Source organism: Rhinolophus sinicus, linkage group LG01, assembly GCF_036562045.2.
Source record: "Rhinolophus sinicus isolate RSC01 linkage group LG01, ASM3656204v1, whole genome shotgun sequence".
Lineage (NCBI taxonomy): Eukaryota > Metazoa > Chordata > Mammalia > Chiroptera > Rhinolophidae > Rhinolophus > Rhinolophus sinicus.
In genome coordinates, this window is record NC_133751.1 from 18,934,127 (window position 1) to 18,954,643 (window position 20,517).

Consider the following 20,517-nt stretch of genomic DNA (forward strand, 5'->3'; position numbering starts at 1 on the left):
GCTTACTAGCTAGAGAGTTTTTAAGCAGCAGACCAGGGAGGAGGAGCCCATTTGGAGTCTGGATGTCCCAGTTTTGGGGAGTCAGGGTGGTGGTGTTTCAGAGAGTGCCAGACAGGAGAGGTGCAAGTGAGTTCTTCCTGAGATTGGCAGTGAGCTAGCTCCCTTGGGGTCTTCAGATGAGTACTGATGAAGGTGTCCATGAAACGAAACTACTGAGGCCAGGGGGAAAAAACTTCCCAAATTAGAAGAAATGATTTTCAAACCTCAAATAGAGCAAAGAACAATTTCTATTCCCACAAGCCAGAATATTAATAATAATAATAATAATAATAATAATGAAACATCTCATAATGCATGTCAAATAGAGTATTCAGAGAGATAGTATCTCAGAAGTGGAGCAAAATAACCTCTTGAGTATTCTGAGTCCAGGTAACAAAGCTTAAAGGCATGAACTGAAAGGATTAAATTGTTTCCAAGTAATGTTTCTGCATTCCTGGACAAAGACCTGAAATATTTAAAGGAAAATAAAAATACTCAGCACATTACAGTGGTAAAATCCACAACATCTGGCATCCAAATTAAAGTTAATAAACATTCAAAGAAGTATAGAATATGAGACATGATAAGGAAAAATAAAAAATACAATGAACTCAAACTGGCCTAGAAATGACACATATTATAAATAGTAGATAAGAACGTTGAAACAGTTATTATAACTGTATTCCATATGTTCAAAAATTCAAAAGAAAAACTGAGAATGTTAAAGGTCCAAATTTGACGATATATGAAAAATCAAATTTGTACATATTAAAACTATATTGTCCGAAATCATAATTATACAAGATAGAATTAATAGTAGATTAAACAATCACAGGAGAAACGATGACTGAACTTGAACTTACAGCAACAGAAACTATCCGAAAAGTGAGACAGGAAGAAAAGTAAATTAAAAAGAATGAACAGAACCTCTGAGAACTATGGAATAAGTTCAAGTTGCCGATTACGTGTATGTGAAATTGGCATCCCAAAGGAGTGTGGGACAGGAAACAATACTTGTATATGAAGATCAGTATGTGAAGATCAAACATTTTCAAATTTTTTAAGAAATATAGTCCAAATTTGTCAACAAACCCAAATGCAAAAATAATAAAAAATATTTCACTGATGTACCCTGCATTCACACTGCTATAAACAAGTGATAAAATCTTCAAAAAATATGGGAGGACTGAGGAGGTAGCACATTTTATGCACACAGGCACAAAATCAGGAGGAGAACAGACTTTTGATCTGAAACAACTCAGGCCAAAAATAATGGCTCAGAATTTTTCAGGTATTAAAAGAAAAACAAAACTAAACTAAACAAAATACTGTCCACTTATATAATTCTATCCCGAGCAAAACTTTATTTCAAATATGAAGATGAAATAAAGACTTTCTCAGATATTCAGGAGGCGAAGTTAATCATTTCTATCTGACCTGCACTGTAAGAAATGCTAAAGCAAGTCGTTCAGTCATTTGGGAACTGATACCAGATGGAAATCTGTACACAGGAAGTAATGAAGAGCCCTGGAAATAGTAACTATGTGGATACATAGAAAAGCTTTATTTTCTTTATTAAAGAAGTATTGTTAAGAGATAACTGACAATTTCAAGAAAACAATAACAAAAAACATATATTGTGAAGTTGCACTGGGCAGAATACTACGCCCCCCCCCCAACCTTCAAAAATGTCAATACCCTAAACCCAGTCACCTATGAATATATGAAGTTACCTGGCAAAAATAATTTTTTAGATATAATTATCATCATATACATTAAAATGGAAGAGTATCTTTTATTATGCAGGTGAGACCAATCACATGAGGCATTAAAAACAGAGTTCCAGCTGGAAGAAGCAGCAGGAGATGCAGCAAAAAGGGACATAAGAAATATTCCTAATATGAGAATTTTTTCCAGCACTGTTACTGGCCCTGAAGGAAGAGACCCAAAAGGAGGTTTCTGCAAGCTCAGTGCAGCCTCCTCCAGCTGATACCCAGCAAGAAAACAGGACTTGAGCCCTACAGCAGAAAGGCGATGAATTCTGCCAACAACCTGAAGGATATCAGAAGAGTTTCCTCCCCAGAGCCTGCAGCAAGGAGCACAATCCTGCTGACACCTCGATTTTATAATATGTTATAAAAATAATGATACCGCAGTATGAATATATTTCTATAATACCTTAAGCAGATCCCAGCTGAGCCTGATTTGATTTTTCACCTACAGAATCTGAGAAATACAAAATTTGTGTTGTTTCAAGCCACCAAATGTGTGGTAATTTGTTACCACAGAAATAGAAAACAAATACAAGATTTATAATTTATGGAGATATAAACTGAATAAAGGCTGGAAGAAGGTATTGTTATTCAATACATGAAAGGGTATAACATCACTTGAAGGAAGATTATGAAAATCAACTACGAAAATAACAGAGTAGCAGTGAACTATAGTGAATAAGCCAAGATAGAAAATTAATTGACTAATAAAAAATACGCCAAAAATCTAAAGGATTAAACAGAAAAAAAGAGGAACAAAGAACCTATAAGACAAAGAGAAAAAAAATAGCAAGATTTAATTCAACTAAATCAATAAGATACTTAATGTAAATTGTGTAAACATTTCAATACAAAGGCAGGGACTGTCAGAATTGATTGAAGAAAAAAAAAAAGGAGTTCTTACTAAATACTGCCTTCAAGAAACAATTAGGTTAAAATTAAAAGGAAGGAAAAAATCATGCAAACACTAATTGAGAAAAAGCTGAGTTAGCTATACCGACATCAGTCAGAATAGATTTCAGAGCAAAGAATTACCAATGGGATCATTTCCTAATGATAAAGAAGTCAATTCATCAAGAGGACATAACAATTCTAAACTTCTATGCATAAAATCACAGAGCTTCAAAACTCCTGAAGCAGAAACTATTAATAATAGAATTGCAAGGAGAAATAATTTAATGTAATATCTAATTTAATTCAATATAAAATCTATAATTTTATTAGATATTAAGCAGTCCTCTCTCAATAACTGAGCAAGTAGACAAGAAGCAAAAAAAGGATAGAGAAAACTTTATTAACATTATCAAGTGACCCTAACCAAATTGATGATTACCAAAACTCCAACCAAACCAGCAGATTATACATTCTGTTCTAGTGTACAGGGAAGATATTTGAAAAAATCTAAATTAAAGAAAGTGTCTTCTCTGACAACATCAGAAGGAAATTACAAATTGAGACAGAATGATAATTGGAAAATTCCCATACATTTGAAAATGAAATAATCCATCGGACAAATAAGATATCAAAAGGGACATTGCAAAGTATTTTGAACTGAACGGCAAAGTATACACAACATATCAAAAGTTGTGAAGTGAAATTAAAGCAGTACATACAAGGAATTCTTGAGCATTGAATGTATGCAATAGAAAAGAAGAAAGGTTTCACATCAGTGTCTTCAGGTTTAACTTCAAGAAAACATTAAACTATCAAATTAAACCCAAAATAAGCAAGAAAAAATAAAATGATAAATATCAGATTAGAAATTCATAAAACAGAAAAAAAGGAAAACAACAAAAACATGAATTAAACCAAGTCTGTTTCTTTGAGAGCCCAATATATACTGATAAAACTCTAGTCACACAAATAAGTACAAAGCAAGTGAGGAACGAGGAAGAGAGTGAGAGAGCAAGAGAGACAAACAGAACTGTGAGAGAGAAAGAGAGAGAGACAAACATACCAGTCATGGAATGAGAAAATCAGCATGAGTACAGATTCTAAAGGTATTAGCAAGATAATAAGGGAATATTGTAAACAATTTTATACAATAAAGTCAGGAACGTAGATGAAATTGACAAATTCCTTGAAAGATACAAACTACCAAATTTCACTTAACAGTAAATAGATGACCTGAATAACCATTTATCTATTAAAATTGAAATACTAGTAGTTTAAAATCTTCCCACAATATAAACTCTAGGCCCAGATGGCTTTTATGATGAGTTCTACTAAATATTTAATGAAACAAATAATTCAAATTAAGTACAAATTCTCCCAATATAAAAAAGGAAGTTCTTTTCAGCTCATTCAATGAGGCCAGTAAGACTCTGACACTAAAATCAGACAAAGGCAAGCTGCAGACCAAGAGCCCTTAAAAAAAAAAAGATGCAACATTTCTTAACAAAACTGTAGGACATTGAATCCACCAGTATATAAAATAATAACAAATCATTTCCAAGTAGGAACACAAGGTTGGTTAACATTCAAAAATTAAACAATGTATTTCAACAAATTAATGAATTAAAAAGATAAACCGTACTATCACCTCAGTAGATTCTGAAAAAAAAGGTATTTGAAAGAATCCAAAATTAATTCTTGATAAGATCTCCTACTAATTATTCTCAACCTGATAAAGCTCTAAAATGTATACAGTTAATAACATATATGATGTTTAAAGAATGAATATTTTTCCCCAAATTAGAGTCAAGGCAAGGATGGCACCTGCATCATTTCTATTCATCTCTGTACTGGAGGATTTAGCCAGTCCAGTATAGTAAGGAGAGATAAAGGCATCTAGATTGGAAAGTAAATAAAACTTTGTTTATTCACAGGTGATATGATTATCTATGTAGATGATCCTATGTAGCCTAACAACAGAAGGCTATAGCTAATAATCAAATTTAGTAATATTTTAGAATACAGCCTGACTACAGTTAAGTGCTCCCTTAACACTCTTGACAGGTTCTAAGGCTTTAAGTGAAATGACATGATGTATAACAAAACCAATTTTACTACAGGCTAATTGATTTAAACAAGTTACCTTCCTACAGCATCTCCTCAATGTTATAATGAAACAACCTTGAATGATTTGACATTATTTGAGGACCTGCTGTACACAAAATGTTGTGTAACAGTCACAAAAAATTAGAATTTACAATTAAAATATGTGGTTTGCAACAGCATCAATACATACAAAATTACATTTAGAGAAAAATCTGAATAAAGATTTGCCACAGCGTACACAAAACTTCAGAACACTGCTGAGTGCAATTAAAGAACACTTAATATATAGAGATACATATTATATTCATGGAACATGAGGATCAATATTGTCAAGAAGACAATTCTCCCCAAAGTGGTCTACAGCTTCAACATAATTCTAATCAAAAAAAAATAAAAAAAAAAAAATAAAAAAATTAAAAAAAAAAAAATATATATATATATAATATATTTCTATTCTATATATTCTATTTAATTATGTCGTTTATTGTATACCACTCAATAAAACCATATTGTATACAACTCAATAAAACCATTAGCATGCATGCAAAATGACTGGAATTGGATTAGTAGATTTGTACTATAAGGGGAGGAAATGCCCATAAGGTAATAGTAAAATAGTTTGGATTATTTCATCTAAAGAGAAAAAAAAAAGAGTAGTAATAATTATCAAACAAAATGTCTTTTGTGATTGGAGTAATGACACTTTTGTACAAAATAATTAAGAACTGAAGAATCCATTCCAAAAGTTACTGACTGCCTTCTGCATGCAAAACTCTATAAAATAATTACCTTTGTTCTTGATTCATTAATGGTCTAGTCTGTGAGATAATTTAACACATAAATTGGTAATCTCAAATCAGTGTGGAAGTTACACTGATAGATTACAGCGATGGGGTTGGATTGCAGCTCAGGGGGAAAAGTTCTGAAATATTTCTGGGGATACTTGGAGGTCTCTTCATTGATTTTCAACAAAGACAAAGATGTTGCAATTTATGATGGACCAGAAACTCCCCAACTATCCCTAAAGTCTTTTTTTGCAAGGATAGTCTGCACCTGGACTAACCAATTTGCAAAGCCTACTTTGATTTCTCAAGGGGCCCCCACTGAGAGTTTCTTTGAGATGTCTCCCAGATCTTGGTGGTTCATGCCGAAGACAGAACCTTCCTTGTGTGTGAATAGGAGCCTAGGGAATCATGCATATGCAATTGTCTCTGGAAGGCTTGATGCTTGCCTGCAATCTTTCCCTCTTTTTGCACAAATGTTTAAAATCAAACCTTTACATGAGCATGCTCTGTAGAATCTGGTGGGTTCTTTCAAATATCTAACTTTGAATAATTTTACAAAGATGTGCCATGAGAGATTTCATGGAAGGTAATCATATAATAAGCCAGATGAAATTAAGAAAATTTTGCTAGAAATTAGGGTTGAACTAAATCTTACAGTGCAAATAGAAATTAACCCAGTCTAAAAGGAGAGTGAAAAAAACATATTTTAGACAAAGACTGCACACACCCTTTCAACCCAGTAAAACTAATTGTACCTACAGAAAAGGGGAAAACCATATTGTACTTTAAATATAATCTACAGGGAGTGCTTTTACTTACAATTGGGTATTTATTTAATGAGACTGTAACTCTAATTTAATTCTCTGCTTCTTAACTATTTCACTGTTAAAACATGCTCACCCTCGATAACTATGCTTTCATTACTATACATCATATATTAAGGAAACAAAAAAAATGAAGGCGAGAGAGAGTGGTCATAAGTAACTTGCAGTGTGAATGAAATACTGACATGGCTTCCTAAATTATCCTTTAGTGCAGCACATTTTGAAAAACAAAACTCATGAATGTCTCTATAGAATAAAAGCCACGAATTGTGGTCAATGTCATTCATGTTACACACATGTGAGATGGTACCTCAAAGGTGCCTTTTATTTTTCTGATTAATTCTATGAAAAAAAAAATACATTAGTGCAGTACCTTGTGGCCCTCTACAGATTTCTTGAATTTTATTTGTTGTGTTATGATAGGATTCACTTCTCTACATATAAACCAACTGTTGGAGAAAAAACTACAAAGACCAATCTCTGCATGACCAGCCATGTCTCTACATGACCAGGTAGAGTTTCCATTAAAGGGATAGGGGAGTTCAGTTAGGGATCTGATTCAAACCATGAGAAAATTCTGCCTTCTCTTTTAATCAAGGATTAAAATGACTACGTTGTAAAATAAATACATACTTTTCTACAGCCTTTCAAACAGGACATTATACCACTGTAAGTGTACTTAGGAAATTCTGGGCAGAAAAAAAAAAAAAGATTGAAGAAAAAGTAAGAAACTATATTAACCATTCACATTGATTATTTATCTTGAGGAGAAAGATGTACTTAGGTCTTTGAAGGTGATCTATCTATCAAATTTTTTTATTATCTGAAAATTTCTAAGTTATGGACTGGCCATGAGTTAAGGAAAAAATATGTTTTTTTTTTACAAATACTTATTTATTAACCCTTTGGTTAATTATGTACTGTATATTATGTTATAAGTTACAAATTCCTTCACAATTTGTAGTCATTAAACTGACTTAAAATATTTATTTGCATTGTTGTCAATTGCATGATTGACACACAAGAGGCTAGTTCCCTTTGTATTCTTATATATGCTTTATATTACATAACATTACATACAACTTAAAGAAAAAGTCTGACTTTTCATTTTTTTAATAACAAAATGATTTTTCCTAGTTTTCTTACCTTTAAGAAGTGGCTAGAAATAGGTAGGGATACCAAATCATTGCCTGAGTATCACTCAGTAATAAAAGCACTACACAGTCACACACCTATTTGGACACATTCCCCGGACCATGGTCATCACGGTTGATTTTAATGTTCAAACAAAGGCTATAGGCACAATTGCTTTAAAATTATACTATTAGGTGTTTATATCCACTCTCAATTGTTCCTGCTTCCGTTATCCCAAGTTTGAACTGTAGTTAGTTCATTAGACCATTCTTCACAAATTTATAAAAGATTTCGAAAATAATGAATCATTATACCTTAAAAGAACATTTTATAAAAATAACTCTATATTGGCAATATTTTAAATTGCAAAGTTATTTCCATGTCTTTTATCAATATGGACATTGTCTGAGTAGTTTTGGAGAGTATTTTATTTAACTAAAGGCTAGGAACCCGATGGTGGGGGGATGGACATACATTAAAACAAGGGAAATTATTTTGGTCCTCTTTTAAAGAATGTACCCATGATTTGTGTATAAGTGTGTGTGTGTGTGTGTGTGTTGTGTGTGTGTGTGTCTGTAGTATAATTAATGACGAGAAAAAAAAAAGCAGTTCAAGAATTGGTAGAAAAGATGGCTAGCCAGTTCAGCAAATATATAATAATAATATAATAACTTATAATAATAAAATTAAGGCAGCCACTGAGAGATTAATGAAATGAAAAGAAAGGCTTAGGCATTTTGGAAAGTTTACCTTAAGATCCAATAAAGAGCATGCGTAAGCAATAAAAAGTGGAAAATATTTGAGAAATGCCAAGCATACATTAATATTTCCTAGGTGAAGGTAGTCAGATGATTGGAAATATAGTATCAAAGTCATGTGTCAAGATTTCTCTCTAATTGCCAACCAGGCATACTTGTTAATTTATCCACATCCTCACCCATTTTTGACTCATTTCCTCCAGGCTCAGCAAAAACATCCTCCTTATGTTCAAGGTAAAAGTTGCTTACAAATGCCCTAAACCCTGAGCACTTCCTCTACAGCTTAATTCAACTTTGTAAAGTTTTCCATTTAATAGTGGATTCCAGCTGAGGTAACAGGTGTTGGATCTTCAGTGCCCTGCATTCTTTAATAATTTCCATGTACCTTTATTCTTCAAATTATTACAGTCTGAATTTTAAATGGGCAACTCAAACGATCAAGTTTACCCAGCTGTCTCTTGTAACCTTGCAGCTGCCAACTTCAGTAGCTATATTTAGGTTCAAGCCTTTACTGATCACTTCTGCTTCCATTTACTACACTGGAAGCCTAGAACCCACACGTCCTCACATTATCCTGATTGCTCTGGCCTCTGTATACACGTGTGACATGAAGTCTTTGCTTCAAATACTACTTGATTATACACATTCCTCTTCATTTCTTTAGCTTTTGGCCCAGGCCCTCATTCTCTCTTATTTGCACCCATTTCCTTTCCTTGACTCCACCCTTCTGCAAAGTCCCTTGCTCTCTGGCTTCCCTGATCTTCAATGGCTGCTCATCTTTGACTCCTAGAAGAAAGTCTCTATTCCTTCATAACCTGGCTCTGCCTGCTTTCCAGCGACACCCCCAACTAATCCCTAAGGTAACTGACAAACACCACCGGCACTTCCTCCCCAAATATTCCATTTCAGTAACAGTTATTAGATCTCTTTTCATATTCTACATGCTGCGCTTTGGGAAATGCTGTTCTGTGTGCAATATATATTCCCTCTCTCTATTCTAATAAACAACAGTTTCCATCAATAGATGAAATGCTAAATAAGTCCTTTCTTGATCTATAATAGGTACCCCTTCTTAATATAAAATAGTCTGTGAAAATCTATAAAAATTGCACCAATTATATGCTATATTTTCCAGCTACTCTAAAAACAATAAGGGACTTTAGTAAAGTCGATTAAGTTATCAAGATCAAACTATAAGTGCCTTGAGGGAAATGATGCTCTACTGACTTATTGGTATCTGGAGCATGTCACAGTGTAAATAACACAGCCGGGACTTCACATGTGCCTGTTCAATGAATATACAAATGTAATATAAATTAACATTGGAACTTCAAAAATGAATATTAAAGATTCAAAAATCTTCAGTTGCAATTTCCCACATTTTGATGAAATGATGAAAAAAATTCCTAAGAAATGATTATCATCAGTGAAAAGTAGGATTTTAAGATGTCTGAGGCACTCTCAGGGTAGTGATTTCAGAAGTACCCCTATGTCAGATAGTATTCAAATTGCTTAAATAGAGAAAAAGCAACTGGCATTGCATTTGTCTGCTTTACTGTGAAAAGAAATGACTCTAAAATCTCAGGGCTTTAAAAAATGTGCCTTCTTATTATTTCCGTTATGTGTCTGTGCCTGCAGATCAACTGTGGCTCTTGACCATGTGTCTTCATCATGGTGCCCAAGGTGAGGGAGAAGCTCCTACTGGGGTCCTGTTAGTTTCATAGCAGAAGAAAAGAGTAAGGGAAGAAGCACATGATTCTTCCTGAAGCTTGATTTCAGCCATAGTGTAGATTATGTTTGCTTATATACTGTTGGCCAGAGCACGTCACATCATCAGTGGGGATGGGGTAGGGACGCATATTCCTCCACTGGAAGCACCATACTTCCAAGGCTGTGAGCGGTTTCAAGGGAAGCAATATAAATATTTGTGAAAAAACTATACACCGGCATCGAGAAATGTAGTGAGAAAGTGATAGTGTTAAAAATAAAAACTTAACATTTAGTATCACTGGTGCTACAGAGGAAACTAGTGAGGATATCTTTCAACTAATTGTTGAAAAAATAGAGCATATGTTGGAAGAAAGAAAATGTGAGGGAAACGTTTTCAAAGAACAAACGATGGAAGAAAGAACAAAACTTCTTCCAGAGACAGGATTTGGCAAGGAAGCAGTAAATATGAAGAAACTGCACTGGAGCATTGGGACTTCAGTATACTTGAGGGAGAAGAAGATGAACAAAAAAAGTCCAGAGCGAAGTCCAAATTCGGTAGGATAACAATCAGCTGCAATTAAGAAACAGGACTTATACGTTGGGAAGAAGGGCACACAATATGTTAACCTGTGTAACTGAAGAAAAAATAAGAATATGGATAAAGGAATTGCTTTTGTTTTATTATTTTTGCAGTCTCAAACTTTTCACTGAAAAAACTTCAGAAAGTTTTATAAGAAAAACTTAATAAGGGGATCCGTTTAAAGAGAGCTCAAGACTTAACAGGAGCCTGTTAGCAGGACAAGAGTCAATAAGACTGGAGTGGAATGATTTTCTGGCTGAAATAACGGTAACATGTGAGGAAAAGCACCGATGTCTGGCGGCATTAGTCAATGCATTCCCTTGACAGTGTACAACTGCATCATCCAGAAGGGAAATAAATCGATGGTTGATTTTGTGAACATTGTTGTTTTCAAGAAAAGAGGTTCCAACAATCCAAAGATATGAGAGTTTGTGATTACGAAGGGAAAAATGTGACTAATTAGAACTGGAGATAAAGCGCTGTTCGAGCAAAGGAGGTCAGGTTAGGATCTACAGTTGAATCTGTTAGAGGAAAGTGGGATGTGGAAGGAGGTTGATGTGCTTTGGGAGCGTCAGGGTGTGGGAGACAGAACAGGACATAATCTGCATGACTGATTGGAGAAGCATGAAAGAACACATTCCGGTGTTTAACTCCTGTGAACCCTGAAATCACAAATATAAACCTATAGAACTAAATATTCCAGGGTGCATCCAGACTGCGACGGGCTTGAAGATTCAGACTTTCTTAATTGAAAGCACTCATACCTGACTAATCCCCCCTTCCAAATAAATGTAATCATAAATAGACAATCACAGGTAGGTTAATATGGAGACAGATTAAAACATGTTATAAATGTCTTAAAGTAGCAATCATGAGAGCAGACCAGACATAAATGGCTGACATGCTATGTCTGCGAGATGACATTTCCTTTTTACTATCAGACTCCAGTTTTTAGTATAATGATTTTAAATGCCTATACATATATGACGTATTGATAGTAAATATTTACATATCTTAAACTTTATAAAGAACTTTGCATATATGTATTAATTAATACTATAAGCCTCGTTTTCATAAGAGAATACTGAGCACCAGGATTTGCCCATTACAGTATATACTTCTATAAACCACATTAAAACAAAAGATGGTAGGAAATAATAATTAACAACAATAATTAAGGTGATAACTGACAAACTAAACAGCTACTGTAAGTTAGCATTGCTTATAAAAAGAGAAAGAAATTAGAGATGCTTATAGATACAGACACAGATACACAACTCCATATTTAAGCCTGTCCTTCATGCACTGAAATCTTGTTATGTTGAAGGTCAAAACCATTATTCACTGTAGAATGCATAATAAGTACAGAGTCTTACCTGTCTCTGTACCTCTAAAAAAGGCTTGGGAAAACTAGATCTCCTTTGAAGGCCTGGCACTTTGGTCTCCCCCACAAGCATGTGCATTTCTACCAGCCTGCCTAGTTTCCATGTCCATACCACCCAGTCTATTGCATTATGTTACTCACAAATCCCTTTGAATTATAGACTTGGAGAAAAAAAGATAGCAGGGATTTAATATTTTCTTTCCCCTTTAGCATAATATTGTGGTTAAAATACCTTTGTTCCAGGAAAGGAAAGACCAAGTAAATAACTCTTTTTAATTCTGTACGATATTCCCAGTGTTCTCCTGACTCTTCAAGAAACTGGAGAGATAACTCATGGGGAAAGAAGGGTAGGATACGGACGAAGACACATTTATTTTTCCTCGCCCTTTCCTAACTCACGGATACTAGTGGCTAACTCTTTAATTCACATGTTGTCTATTCTGAAAAGGACACATCACATTCTGCTTAGAGAATCGTGTGATTATAGTTAGTGCTTATTTGTTATTTTAAAAGAGAAGAAAACCTAAAGATGCACTTATACAGTGTTGCTGCCAGTATTTCCACATGGCTGGCAGGATGGTTACGGAAGGCAAGCTGGATCATCAAAAGTTTCCCAAGCCATGAGAAGTGGTTTGATTTTTTTCTTGAAGATAATGAGAAACATTGAAAAATTTAAAGGTTGAAAGGTTTGGTGGAGAAGAAGTTGGAATTGTGAGATTGAGAGCAGAGAAAACAATGTGCAGCAGCAATTCAAGGGGAAAACAAACAAACAAACAAACATTTGGAAAGGATAGTACTCTTATGGAAGCCAGATGACAGAAAAAAAGAGGAAATTTAAGAGATGTTAAAGAAATACAATGGGCATGTCTTGAGAACAAATTTGAGTACCCAAATGGAGACATAGGATAACATGAATGTATCTGCTGGTCTCAGAGCACGTTACGCTGACGCAAGCAGAGGATATAGTAGGGGATATGCTAGCTAAGTTTGGATGAAGAGATGCCATCATGATGTCAGAAACTTAGCAATGTCCATTAATATTTGAAAGGTAACCTTATAGATTAAAGTATTAAACCAGAGAAAACCTGTAAATACTCTCCGATAGATTAGTTTAAGCAACAAGTATTTCATGTAATACCATGTGATGGTATTCAAAGTCAACTCAAGTATAATACTTTACTATGCTTCATTTGGAAATCTGTCAACAACTACAAAGTCAGCAAAGACAAGTATTCCTTCATAAACGCTCTGTAAAAGGGGGTAACAGTGTCAAGTAGGTCATGGACCCTGCCCTTGAGTCTATAATACAATGTAACAGATGCTATCATACAGGTGGAAAGATTTCCTCCAAGCACAGAAGTTTATTAGGGAACCCATGAGGGCTCAGTTCACATGGTTGCCTTTTTAATAAACATATTGTTAAAATGAAACAATGAAATATGTACACATTTTTCTCTGCTTACCATTAACAATAACGATGATATCACGGAAATCAATTTCTCCCCTCGCCTCCACTCTTCCTTCACATCTGTATATACCTTCATCACTTTTATTGATGTTGAGAATCTGCAGATTATTGTTGGCTAACATAGCAAACCGATCTGGAAAGTAAGCAAGGGGGAGGAAATGATATCAGTAACTGAAGGTGGAATCCAGTGTGCTCTAAATTGCCAAGAGTTAAAATATGGCACTTGTCTGACATTATCAAACATTTCATCAACAAACAATCCAAATTTGAAAGTAAAATGTAATTTCATGACTTCAATTTTTCCACTCCACACTGCCTTATTACACCTTTTTTCTAAAACGCAAAGATTTTCTAAAATGGTTAGGCTATTATTTTCCCCTCGGTACTTTGAATGCAGAAATAATACGTGAAAGAACAAGGACGGGAGATTAAATATTGCAGACACGAAAACATTTTGGCTGCAAATATTATATGTAGCAACTTGGGTATGGAAGAGGTTTAAAAACTTGATTGACTTTCTTTCCTCACACAATAATTAAACTGATAATTTTGCATACCCTGAGGAGGCAGATAAATGATACAATAATATTCACGTCACATAGAGGACATATAAAATGGTCATATCTCAAAATCATTTCAAGGATTTTCTTTTTTTCTAAATACAAGATAATCCATTTTAGGAATGACTAGATTAGGCTTCATTAATTTTATTTCAAGATTCCATTTTATGTGTGAGTGTGTGCCCATGCATACATACAAAAATAAGCTGTTATACCACATGCATTAACTGATTGCTTAAAATAATTTGGCTGGCCTCAGCAGGATCTAGGCCTGACATTATTTTCCATAATATCTGGCTTTAGTTTTTAGTCTTTGCAATTTTGTTGCAGTATTTAGACCGTTTCCCTTCTTATCAAGTAAAGAATGTTCTGACATCTAGTCCTATTATGAAAAACGTTGTAAAAGCAATAACCTAAATTTCATTAGTTAATGCATCTATAGATATCACTGAACATCATGTGTTTGCTGGCAATAGATTTGAGATACGCTGGTGAATAAAACAGACACACCCTCAACATCCTTGGTACTTTTGGTAAAGTAGAAATGCCATTAATTTAAGGTGCTCACCCCTGAGATATTCCCCCTTATACCGTAAAAGGTCACTCTTTGGGGCTGTTCCAATGATGAGTGCACTTCCCCTATATGCTGGCTTGATAGACAGGTTACAGCAAACACAGAAGCCACATGAGTGAAACATGGAGCCTCCCTCAGCCTGGATTGCTGAATGGATGCATGGTGAAGAACCCTGCCTCTACCTCTGCTGCCAACAGGACTTGACAGATAAACAGCTATGATATTACGCAGTTTGGGATTCAATTCAGGCTTGAGGTTCCTTTGCCATAACAATTTCTTGGTGCAAAGGGAGAAGTCTGGGATAGAAATACAAACAGGGAAATGACCAGGGAGGTCACTGAAACAGGTAAGCAAGAGATAATTAACAGAGAATGGACATGTACAGACTCAGAGGCTTCCTCAGAGAGAACAATATTGATTATAAACCTACACACACAAGATTTGCAGGCAAGAAGGTATAAAGTTGACCATAATGTTTATTTCTTTTTTAGACTGACCCTAAGAAGAGTGGCAAAAAAGTTTATGCAGATGTTTTCCCATGGTAAATTTTCTCACCAAAACAAACACTGGAGAGAAAGAAAGAGCACCTGCAATAAAATTTAAAGTACAACTCAGAATAATTCCTGGAGTAACTCAGAATTCCCAAAAATTTATGTTTCAAAGACCCTGAGTCAAGCACATGGCTAGAGATGACAATGAGAAGCAATTATAAATAAAAAAGTTCAAACTTAGAGAGAGACACACCTAATCATACCAAGATCATTGTAATAACATATATAGGATATATATATATATATATATATATATATATATATATATATATATATATGGCATCCTTTAACTATATAATTTTCTTTATAATTTATTGAATTAAGAAGAATAGAAAGGGGAGGCATTATTTTAGTCAAGAAGACAGTGCTTGATATAACAGAATTAGAATCTACATAATACCTATTTTTGATGGAATAAATCAGTGTTTCTTCTAACTGCAAAATTGTATTTCAAATGGACATTTTAATACATCATTTCTACTGTCTGACAGAAAACATAGAACATTAGGAAAACAGTCACAACCTGCTAAATCTCAATACATACCATTCTATATGTTGAAGTCTATACATTTTTTTATACAGTAAACAAACAACGTGAAAATTGCATGTCAAATTCTAAGTATGTATGTACATACATGGAATGATGCTAGCAAACTATCAGACAAAAATACGCCATTAATGTGTTTGAAGAAAACATTTCAAGAAAGCACTGCTTCAAATAATCATGCATAACTATGAATATTAGATATTAGAACTATTTAACTATAAGAAGTTATCTATTAGGTTGGTGCAAATGTAATTGCGGTTTAACAGATTAAAGATAATTGCAGAAAACCACAATTACTTGTGCAGCAACCTAATACTTCTCTCAATTATACAGTCACCCAAATTTTCATTATTGCTCTAAGAAAAATAAATGAGTTCATATAATACCCAATAAGCTATCTGCTTTGTGCGTCTTTAGACAGGTTATTTCCTAAGTCCTCTCCTCTTCTCATTCCACAGTCATCGATGGCTTGTCTCACCTACTCATATAGTCTCAATTACTAGCTATATTTTGAGACTACAATTTTCCTTCAGACCAGACCATTATGTCCACGACAGAACAGTTTAACAGTCTACCAGATGTACCTACTGAGTACAGTTGTAAGTACTTCATGTTTAAAATTTAGCTCACTACCTCTACTTGAAATTCCACATATGGTACTTTCCAGTTCTGTCTTCAAATGTCTTTCCACTGAACTAGTCACCCAAGGTAAATATTAAAAGACATGAGACTATTTGCATAAGTCAAATTCCTTGAGTTATCCTTGATTTCACTATCTCCCTCAGTTTTCCTATCCAATCAAATTCCAAATCTTATCACTTCTCCCGTTGTCCCTGCTTAGTCTAAATCTCTTTCTCTCTCAGCAGTTATTTCATTTAGGATTTGAATTGCTCTCAGTACCTAGAGTTCGCCTTGACTCCCATTCAATTCATTCTCCTCACTGAAGCACTAATATCGTTCTCAAATACATGTCAGGTCATGTCACTGCCTTGATTAAAATCCTTCAGTGAAGTCTCCTTTGGATAAATTCCAAATTGCTTAGCTGCACAGACATCAAGGCTGTGCTGCTTGGCACAACCTTCCTTTCCAACTTCCTTTCTCATTAGCCCTTTGTTAACAAATCGTACCTTATATTTATTTATTACTAAAATTCCATTATAATGAACTTATTCCGGTTTCTGGAAAGTGCCATTCATACTGTCTTTCACCTCTGGGACACTACGTATAGTGTCCTCTCTACCCAAATTTTCCTGGCTATGCCCTTTTCATATGTAAAGGGCACTTTTCTCTTTAGCAAGCAATTTGGACACCCTCCTTTGCCCTTACTGGTTTAGGTGTTCTTCCTTTATCATCCGCTATCACTGCACTTAGACCTCAACATACCTTGTTGTCACTGATTTATCTATTTATATTTTCCATTGCATTATTAGTATTCTGAAGGCAGTGAACGTGTTTACCTTGTTAACCATGAATAATCACCATCCAGCATACTAGATGGCATATACTAAGTTGTTCAACAACTGTGGAATAAATTTTATACTGGAAGTAGATCACATAAAAATTCTATTAAACATGCTTTGATCCCTAGGTTCTGATGTGGAAAGTATACTTCATTAGGCAATGATCAAAGCATTTAAGATGTTTCAGAGATAAGTTTCAAACTGGCTGAGGTTAAATGGGCATCTGTAATAACATGTCCTTCCATTGGGGTGACACTAAAAGTCAAGACGTTCAACTTTTAGAATAACCAAATGGAAAACCTCCACTTCAAACATTCTGCTGGCATTTTAATTCTGAATCTCTGCCACACAGCTGCTACCAAAAAGCATGGCTAATAAGATGGAAATTTCCAAACCTTCATTGTTTCATCTGGAGCCTCTACACTTTACTCCCGGAACACATTAGGGCTTCAGAAAGTTACCTGGACACATCACATTATTCTAAATCCCCAGATACATGCCTTTCATAGTTATCAGCCTAGGCTTACTTCAGCAGCTTTAATAAAGAGACCACAAAAGGTATAATCAAATGAAAGAATATTACAAATCCATTATAAACATATAAATTGTTGGGTAATGAACTACAGCACAAGTTCCTCCGATATTTAAAGGTTAGAAAATTTGTCCTGCCTTACAATTCATCTGCATCCTTTATACCCCAGAGAGAAAAAAAAAAAAAAAAAAGTACCTTTTAATTTTTTTTTTTTTTTTTTGGCCTGTCATGCAACTCTATGTAACATTTCATGTTTTACTCTAGTCTAATCACTTCCCCTACATTGGATTTTCTAATTCTAGATATCATCCGAATGCATATAATTTTGGTAAAACCAATTCCCGAGATTTAAAACCTCACTGAGAAAAATATGTCATTTATTGAGAAACTGATATATAGCCAAATATTTTATTCGCTCATTTAACAGATATTATATGCATAATGTCTTATTTAAAACTCACAACTGTTTTTTATTTTATTAGTTTCAGGTGTACTACTATATATATATATACACATATATACACACACACACACACCCTAGTATATAGCATACATACCAATATGTGTGTGTGTGTGTGTGTGTGTGTGTGTGTGTGTATATTCACAGATGTGGAGTACAGCATAGGAAATACAGTCCCAATCATTTTTTATAGATGTAGAATCTGAATTCGGTACAGAGAAGTTAGAAAAGTTGTTCAACGCTTTAGGGCCCAGAAAAGGAGTAGAGCCATAATCGAATTTCAGCTTGACATCATTCTATTCTGGGCTACTGGGAAAACAGTGTGTAAGCTGTATCATAGAGACACCACTCCTTCAGCACTACTATACTTAACCAGTGATCTTTGTTTTGAGGCTTTTGTTCTATGCAGCTTTTTAAAAATATAATTTATTTCAAATCCTTCTAATAACTGAGGTTTACAAACCAGATGTACACTTGAAGCCCAACATTAGGCAATCTGAAAATGTTTAGACATTGTCATTTAAGTGCCATAGAATAACCACCTTTTCTTTATTATGGAGAGGCAAAAAGCTGAAAATATATTGCACAATTTGTTCATGGGATTTGTTAATGAAACATAAAGCTATTATCCTAAAATAAAGTAAGAGACAATAAAATATTATTTCTCAGTAAATTATAATAGAAAAATGAGTTTTAGTCAATAACTGACAGGCATTGAAATGCCAAGTCCAAAAATTCTCTCTAAAATAAAAAAAAAGACTATTAAATGATTTTGACATGTTTTCTGTATATATTAAAAAACAGATACTCTGCTTTTTCTCCTTTATGCTGTGAAACTTGCATCTCTTATAAACACAAAACAGAATCATCCAAGATGGAAAGTATTTAAAAAGATTCAATTATTTTATAACTATATGCAACGCAGGTGCACTGAAAAATATTCTAAATTGAAAAACGCTCCCAATGCACAATGGTAAAGTAACATAATGTAAGCAAATTATGCTCTCAGTATGAGATGTCATATTATTCTAGAATTTCAGCTCAATCTGCATCAAAATCATAAAGACAATTTAAATGAATGTATTTTTCTTCCTCTCATCCACATGCATCTTACCATAATATTTAGAACATACAGGTATCTTTGAAAAAACAGTGTCAGAATAACCAACAGGGTTCAAACAGATATTATTTTTACTTTATATATAGTAAACCCGTAAAACCACATTTGAATTATAATATGTACAATTTGAATGCACCAGGATTGATTCCTTGGTTTACTTAGTATCCTTGTACTGTTTGTATGTCATTTCTTCTTGGATAGAGCAGGGCCATCAACCTTTTTCTGTAAATCTCCAGATGTTAACCATTGTAGGCTTCACAGGCCAAATCATCTGTGTCACAGCTGCTGAACCCTGCCCCCAAAGCAGCCATACAACTATGTAACAATCAGGCTTGTCTGCATTCTCATAGTATCTTACGAAAACAGCAGAGACGCTGAATTTGGCTTGAGGTCCATAGTTTGCCAGCCCCTAATTTAGAGCTTTAAGTTTCTCAAGTAGTTGCTTGATGCTTAGGGTCGAAAATTCCAATTTCTATATTCGGTTAAGTAGATTCAGTCTTTAAAGAAAAAATCACAGTGTTATTAGAACATATAACGTAGGGAGTTACCAAAATACTAACTGTCGGAAATAGCGGTGACTTCCTCATTATGATACAACCAGCTGACAACAGGTGCAGGCGAACTGCTAACTCGGCAAACCACTTCCGCATCCTCCCCTTGTTTGAATTCTTGAGGCGACACCACTTCTCTGAAAGTGAGTTTTTCTGTATCAAGAAAGTAAAACAAACCATAAAAGTATTACCACTTATTTCTCCTAATAACATAGTCCAGAATCTGTGATGATTGATGTTATTAATAAAATAATTAGTTATAGTTAGGTCCTTTAAAATCTTAAGCTAGATAATTGCATTCCTCTACCTTATAAATCCTCACTTCACAATCCCACACTAGGGTCTTATATGAACTGGAGTCTGCCCTGCAGCTCTGACCCCAATTTCTCCTCTCTTCCTAGTATCTGTGCTCCAGGCAAACTGTCCTCTTTGCAGTATCTTCAACACTCCAGGTTTGTTCACACCCCCGAGAATTTGCACTCTTTGATTTCTTCAGAGTTCTGCTGGACCTCTGCAGAGAAAATAGCCATCGCTCTCTTCCCATTTCAACTCTCTGTCTCTACTCCACTTAATTTCTTTACTATAGTATACTATGACATGTATAGCCAGCATCTATGTAGTTTTTAAGCTCATTTATTGTTTGTCTGTCTCTGCTCACTAAAATATAAGTACCAAGTGGCCTGAGACATATTCTGTTTTAGTCACTAC

The 20,517-nt window shown here is 34.4% G+C and overlaps 1 protein-coding gene across 1 annotated transcript in view; it reads right to left on the reverse strand.

The window, feature by feature from the left end:
* Positions 1-20,517, reverse strand: part of LOC141566969 (neural cell adhesion molecule 2) — a 395,623-nt gene that overhangs the window by 112,069 nt on the left and 263,037 nt on the right. Inside the window, exons 4-5 of the mRNA XM_074326523.1 lie at positions 19,819-19,962; positions 13,450-13,587 (exon numbers count right to left, since the gene is read on the reverse strand). Of these exons, the coding sequence (XP_074182624.1) occupies positions 13,450-13,587; positions 19,819-19,962 (282 nt within the window). The remainder of the gene's footprint in view (positions 1-13,449; positions 13,588-19,818; positions 19,963-20,517) is intronic.